The sequence below is a fragment of the Vicia villosa genome, unplaced genomic scaffold, assembly GCF_029867415.1.
Source record: "Vicia villosa cultivar HV-30 ecotype Madison, WI unplaced genomic scaffold, Vvil1.0 ctg.001617F_1_1, whole genome shotgun sequence".
Classification (NCBI taxonomy): domain Eukaryota; kingdom Viridiplantae; phylum Streptophyta; class Magnoliopsida; order Fabales; family Fabaceae; genus Vicia; species Vicia villosa.
In genome coordinates this window covers 178,731-186,533 of record NW_026705675.1, presented here as the reverse complement: position 1 = coordinate 186,533, position 7,803 = coordinate 178,731, and the positions used below count along the sequence as shown (strand labels likewise).

General features: G+C 34.4%; 1 protein-coding gene across 1 annotated transcript; it reads right to left on the bottom strand.

The window, feature by feature from the left end:
- Positions 1 to 401: 401 nt before the first annotated feature.
- On the bottom strand, positions 402 to 2,128 carry LOC131636023 (copper transporter 6-like). The gene has a single exon (XM_058906669.1). The coding sequence runs from the start codon at positions 1,840 to 1,842 to the stop codon at positions 1,366 to 1,368; it is 477 nt and encodes a 158-aa protein (XP_058762652.1). The 5' UTR covers positions 1,843 to 2,128; the 3' UTR covers positions 402 to 1,365.
- Between the last annotated feature and the right edge of the window lie 5,675 nt (positions 2,129 to 7,803).

The window sequence follows — 7,803 nt, the reverse complement described above, 5'->3', positions numbered from 1 at the left end:
TTGAGTGTATTGCAAGTGCTCTTTTTACGTGTCAAGTTGTTTGGTTGATGAATTTGTTACAGGATCTGAAGTTCAAGGTGAGCAAGCCTGTAAGTTGATGATTGACAACAAATCTATCATAAGCATTTGACAAGAACACAATGCTAAATGGGAGGAGTAAGAACATTGACACAAAGTTCCATTTTTTGAGGAATCAAGTCCAAAACGGAGAGTTAAAAGTTGTTCTCTGTAGCACCCAGAAGCAACTTGCAGATGTGCTGACGAAAGCTGTCAAGACTGAACACTTCATCAATTTGAGAAATGCAATTGGTGTTGTTGATTTTAGCTCTGAATATTCAGATAGTTTGGTCCAATATAAATATATAGATTTAGTATATATTGCATTTTATTTTATAATTGATATCATGTAGAATCATTCGTTGTAACCGTTTTTCAATTGAATAATATCTCTCTTCCATCATCTTTATCTCCAACCTTGTGCTCCAACACAACCTCTTTTCGATCAAAGTTGTGGGATCAAACTCTGGTATTCCTTATCAAAGACAACATCAATCACCGTTAAATTTGTGTCTACAAAACTTTTTTTTTAGTTTTCTTTTAGAGATATTGAGATTTGTATTTCTTATTACTTTCTAAATTTTAATTATTAAAAAAAACTATTAACTATTTTAAAATGACATTGTTTACTTTTAAGTTAAGAGAAAAAACTCTCTCCTTTTGAAAGAAAAAAAAAAACCTTCTCATTCATCGGTTTTTTTGGTTTGCGCCGGTTCCCCCATTTAATTGCATTTTGATCCAATCGAATTATCGTGTTTCAATTTCAACCAAATTTTAAAAACGAGTTATAAGGAATTGGTTTTGTTGCAAAACAATAAATAAAAGTCGAGAAGAATTAAAATAAATCACATAAACTAGAAGGGGTAAAATGGAGATTTTAAGCAAAATGCGGGGTAGAAAGAACCGAGAATGTATGGAGAATAAGGAATGGCGAAAATTCCACTCCTATTGGCACCTTGTGCAAGAAATATCTTCACACAAACAATCAATTTGTTTCTATGCGGCCTATCTTCTTTCCGTGCCCATGTGGCCATACCACCTCCATGTATGTATGATGTATCATCCAAAATCCACATACACATGTTGACGGTTCTAAGGAATATTTTCATAACAGTTTAGATGAACCTACAGGGTCCAAAAGGTCATTTTATTGCAAAGCATCGCATATCCATTGTCTTCTCTATCGTACAGTACCAAGCTTAAATAATCATTTTTGCAAACAACCAAAATTTGTAACCCAAAACATAAATTGCAAATTAATACTCAATAATTTATGATTATTATCATGACTAAGAAACATAAAAACAGTTAACAAGATATAGGAGGAAGATCATAAGGCTCATCATGGTTTTGTTGTTTTCTGAAAGCACTGCTAGACAAGAGAAACCCAAGAGCATGACCAAGCACAGCAACCAAGAACACACCTCCATTGAAGGACATAAGAGCCAACATAACCAAATAAGCCAGACCAACTCTAAGCACATGCAACAGCGTCTGAACCAGACCGGCAGTGACAGGGTTCGAACCGGGTTTAATAAAGCGGGTTCGGGAGAGTAACTCGATGAGAACCGACATGACGAAAACAATTATCAAGGCCAGTACATACATACCGGTATCCCCAGCAGGCCAGTCGTTGAAGAGAATCAACGCGTCTTTTCCCCAGTAGAATGTCATGTGCATCATGCCGTGCATCTTGTGACCCATCATCGTCATGGTTCCATTTGATGATGATGATGAGTTTTGGTTCATACCATCCATGCCGCCGTGCATGTGTCCACCATCCATGTCGGTGTTCTTCTTCCGTTTGGAGTGAGATCTGAAAGGGTTCTTCTATGCTATTGCTATGGTTTGGTGATTAGTAATAAATGTGCATTTGGGGATTCTGGTGCATCCGTGAATTGATAGTATAGTACAGTTTCGGGTCAAATAGGAAACTTGAGTCGTGTACTCGTATATTTGATCGTATTGTACTACAGTACTATACGTGGAATTAGATTGTGATTTTATTGGGTGATTGTGCGGTATGAGGAGAAAGTGGTGGTGGTCAGGTCACAAACAAAACTAAACGGATATGGAAAACCGAATTGGTTAGAGGGGTAATGGGTCGCTACGATAAGTCGGACCCACTCACATTTATGTAGATTGGACACTAAAATACCAAGTCCAAATACAATACGGGTCATTTTGGATAATTTAGAGAAAATTCTCTTCTCACATCTCAATAATTTCATAAGCTTTTTTGAATGCGTCTAAGTTGGGTATAGTCTTAGGCTCTGTTTGGTAAGACTTACTTTCGAGCTTATGTCTTATGTCTTATAAGCTCATATGATAATTTAGACCCGTTTGATAACAGTCTTTTTTACCATGAGCTTATAGCTTATTTTACTAGCTTATAGCTTATTTTCCAGACGCTATTTCAAATAGCGTTTTAGCTTATGTCTTATAGCTTATTATTTTTTCTTCCTTTTTTATCCTTATTATTTTAATTAAAATCCATTTTTAACCATTATAATTTATTTTAATTTAAAATAAAATAATTATATATTAAATATTTTTTATGTCATTTTACATTTATAAGTTAATTGAAACGCTAATTTTACCAAACACTTTAATTAGCTTATAAGCTATCAGTCTCACCATCCGTTATAAGCTATAAGCCATCAGTCATCAGCCATCAGTCATCAGCCATAAGCTATCAGCTAGCTTATCAGTCAACCATTATTTTTACCAAATAGACCCTTAATGCTATCAAGTTTGAGTAAATTTTTTGTGATGTATTATGATACGTCTAAGTTGAGCATAGTTGGTATGCTTATGCATAAAGATTAAGTTGTGGCTTATGTTTCTAAATAACTTAAGACTTGACTTATTATGAAAGGAATTACCTATCTAAGATTTAGAATTAGCGTAATGGTTTTTGTGTTTAAGATTTGGAGGCATTATTTATAGAGATTAGGATTTAAATTTTTCACCAATCATAAAAATTAAACTTAAGGCAGAGATGATGACTGGAATTTTTGAAAGATTGCGATTTCGTGTTGATTTATCATTCGGATAAAGCTAATGTAGTAGTTGATGCGTTGAGTAGAAAGTCGTTACATATGACAGCGTTAATGGTCAAGAAGATGGATTTGATTGAGCATTTCAGGGATCTAAACTTGGTCTGTGAGCTAACGCCGAAATGTATGAAGTTGGGTATGTTGAAAATAACTCGAGGAAAAAGTCTCAATTCATCAAGAAAAATGTTGTTAAAGTTTGCATAGTGGAAGACTTCCACCATTGTTGAGAATTCGCAAGAAAAAGTCTACGTTAACAAGGTAAGGGTGAGAAATTATTCTATGATTTGGTCTTCTATGCTTAGGTTAATGGGGTTCTCCTTAAACCCTAAATTTATATGAAGTCACATATGAATTCCCATGAGAAAATGATTCTTGAGCCATAGGCCATGAATCCCACTCTTATAAATAGTGAGTTGGATTGAATTGCATGGTGGCAGTGTAACATCCCTATGAATTCCATGATGGAATTATGTTTTTGATAAATTGGTGAGTTTAATGAATAATTGATGTTGGTAATTGTTGTGATTTAGGAATTAGGTAGGCATGTTGACTGTTGGGGACAAGTTAAGGAGTTCTAAGAAAGCCTAAGGAGTAGAGATTATATGAAATTAACAAGTACTAGCTAAGATTATAATTATGCAACTTGTGATTAATATACATTGTTAGTCTTTTGCTTATAACTTTATTTACAAAGGTCTTTTGTAAGTTAAATTAAAACTGATAGAAATCAGACAAAATTTAGCATGTGATAGACTTTGAATTGGATAGTTTTCATTGTGGAAAGGATGAGGAAACTTATCTACAAGTCCAACTAATGTTTTGAAATCCTGTAGCACAATTAATTGACATAATGTTAGTGTTTTTGGTACAAATCAATCTACACAATTACTTTAAGAGTAAATCTTATATAATAAGAAAATAAAAAATTTTCTTACGTATTTGTTTGCCGTGAAATTTGGTAAACAAGCGCTCGTCTTTCAAAAGGTTACTTGCATGATTGACAAGATGATCCTAGGACATATGTGCACAAAGTTTCTGTTATTTTTGTTTTGTTTTTCTGTAATAAAAGGTGTAGATTTCAACATGGGCGAAATCTTTAAGATAAAGTGAAAAGATACAAATGTGAATGCAGAAAATGTAAAGGCTTCGACAAAAAGTAAAATGTAGAAAAAAACTTAATGTAAAAAACATTGTATAAATAAAAGGTGGTGCTTGAATACATATAATGCACTCGATTAAACTCTTTTCTCACTTCGCTCAGATACTTTGAGTACATTGAGTTTTTATAGTAATTTCAACATTCAGAATCTAACACTAGAATTTCCTATTTATAATGAAATCTAAATAATTGTTGCGAACATTCCTTTCTCTAGAAGTCGACATGTCTTCTCTTGCATGTCTTTCACTCTTAACTTGCTTTCACGCGTCCTTTGAATGTGGATAAGGCCAAAAAAATAGTTATCTAACCTCGTTTCATATTCCAACTTCCTCAGTCGAAATACTCTTCAAATCACTCTAGAAAATACTAAGTCCCCAATACTATTGCGCGTATAGGAACTTCAACATGTTCCTTTGAATATATATGTCAAAATGCCCCTCTAACATTTTTGTCGAAGGAATATCAACATAATTAGCTGAATTTCTCCAATTGTTTTAAACTTCTTCTTGACATGGTGAAGTTTGAGATATATCAGAAAATCTAGCTAATAAATTGCCCCCCAAAAATGCCATTTTCGACTGTCATACCCCAAAATTTGCCCATACTTCTTCTCTTGCACAAATTCAAATCAAGGCTCTAAAACTAGAGTTTGATTTATTCAAAAGGAGATCAGTGAATCAATGGCTCCAAGGCATTTCATATGGATCAATATATCCCACATTACCTTTATGACAAGTATCAAGGCCTATCTCAAAGCTCTGGTCACTCAAAAGTTCAGAAGGTCAAACAGCCGACTGGTTGACCTATAAAGTCAACAAAAAGTCATCTTTTTCAAAAGAACACACAAGGAGCAAGGAAAAGAATTTTATATGGGACCAAAAACACTGGTTAGAAGACTCCTTAAGGTTTCTAAAAAGTCTTAGGACACTTTCATACCTCAAAAATTGAGAGAGATAGACCTTCTTGAAGTTGAGCTATTTCAGAGGGAAAAATGTGAAAGAATTTGAATATTTTTGCAAATGGGCCTAAGTTATTTTGATTCAATCTTGTTCCCCAAGTCAATAGGAGCCTTCAAACAAAATCCCACAATTATTTGATTTTTATTCTATTTTTATTGAATTCCTATTCATTTAAAAATACAATTCTAATCAAATAATTAAAGGAAATATAAAAGATGTGATTTATTTTATTTCCAATCAATTTTAAACATCCAAACATCACCTTTTATTCAAAATTCGTTTTAATAAAAAAATGAAAAAGGAATATTGGATTTTGGCCAAGTTTAGAAGATTTTGAAGTCACATTCAAATCCAATTCTAATCTTTGATCCAAAGAAGATTTTTTTTCAATTTCTGTTAACCTAAAGGACCCTATTATATAAACAATGGAAGTGCAGACAAAAAGGGGGATTTTTGGCAAGGGTTTGCAGTCAAGAAGAATTGAAAAAGAACTCAAGAATTCAAGACAAGGTGCAATCTCGGATTCCAGATTTCTACAAGATTCAAACCAAGCACAAGGTATCGATCGATTCTTGGGAGTCTCCTGAAGCGCACTCAGTGCACGCTCACTATACAACCTCAGAATCGAGCCTCAGGATCATCTGCCAGCTTGATCCAACACATGCCAAGGTGCAGGTCCACCATGGGACTCCCAGGCTGCGACCACGCCAGATTACAGCTAAGAAAATTTTAATTTTTCATTTATACTAGTTTAGATTTATTCATTAGAATTCTTTTTTAAAAGGCAATTTCTTTCTAACTTCTCTTTGTTTAATTTACATAACATAATGAAAAATATTTATTTTATTCTAATAATTTATTTGTTTATTCATTTATTTTTTTAATTTTTTTAATTTTTTATGCTTTATTTGATTTATAATTAATTTAAAATTGTTTGAATTACTTTATTTATTTTATTAACCATGGTTAACTGGTGCCCTGATCAGGGTTTACGAAGAATTAGCCATACACTGAAAAATATTTCTTTGTGCGTTTTTCAGGGTTCGCACCAGGGTTTCTCTCGACGATGCGCCATGCTTTTCATAAAGCTAAGTTCTCTGATTTTTATTATTATTATTTATTTACTCATTTAATAAATTAGGGTTTAATTTCAAAAGTCAATGAACTCTTCCTACACTCACCTCCTATGATTTTTCTATTCAATTCTCAGATGGTCAGAGTCAGTGCTTCAGGATACCTTCAATTCTCAACCGTCATTAATCGAAGCTAAGTATTCTTTATTTGTTTATTTACCCTTAATTTCTTCATTTATTTCAGGGTTAACAAAATTCGCCTCCGAACCAATAATGCACTCACATTTCTCTGTTTATTCTTCCTTTTCAATTTTCAGGGTTTGTCGACCGCCAAAGCTACGAGTCTGGTAACCCTAAAACCCTAACCTTGATTTTTCTTTGTTCATTATTACTTATGTCAAACCCTGTTAAGGGATCCGCTGGTTACAATTTCCCTCCCCCATATTTGTTTTGATTGTATTTAAATGCGTGGTTAGTAATCCTAGGGAGTGTAACCTCGAATTGAACATAGAACCACTAATTACAAGATAAATAACTGAATTTAATCACATGATTGATGCACCCACGCACACTTTTGGGGTAACCTCTTTGCTTCCTGTTGCCTTGTTGCCTGTTGCCTTGTGTATTTTTTGCAGAATAGCCATGTCCCTCGAATACGAGGATACCTCAGCCATGTTGCCTCAATCAAAGGTCATGAGACCCTAAAATGATGCTGCCTTCGATACACTAACATGACCTCGACCCTCGGAAGTTGCCTACGGGAAAGGCTGAGGTATCTTCTGGCTGCCTACGAATAAGGCTTATTCTGATCCTTACCTTAGACTACCTGCCCTCCTATGGCATGGGACAGTCTTATGGCAAAGGATATTTCGACGACCCTTCTACCTCCAAACGAAAGGCTTCCTGCCCTCTTATGGCAAGGATAGACCCTTTCATTCTGAAATGCTAAAAAGAGACCTATCATCTGAGTTTAAGGTAATTGCCCCTAATTGCCTTGCCATGCTCTATTTTCTATATTCTTTCTCAAAATTCTTCAAAAACTGGCTACGCTCATTTTACGAGCTAAAGTCCATTTTTCCTCTTTCATATACATTTTCTGAAAACGAGCAAGCAAAGCAATTAAGAGCCCATGGAAAACCATGGATGCAAAGGGTGCCTTATACCTTCCCTTTGCATAAATTACCCCCCGAACTTAGATTTCTTTAAAGGTTTTTTCTGTTTCTTTTTGCCTTTCTGAATTTGTTTGGATAAAATAAAAGTCGGTGGCGACTCTTGCTTAACCGCACATTTCGATTAATAAAAGTCAGTTCACCGTGTTACAGAACTGGCGACTCTGCTGGGGATCTTCGATAAAAGAGGGGTTACCTTAAAAGTTTAGGATTCACTTTAAATGTTTTCTATTGTTTGCTTTGTTTGTTTTATTTTTTCAGGGGCGTTTTGGGAATTAACTGAAGGACGAATCCTACACCCGGATTCAAGTACACTTAAGATTAGGA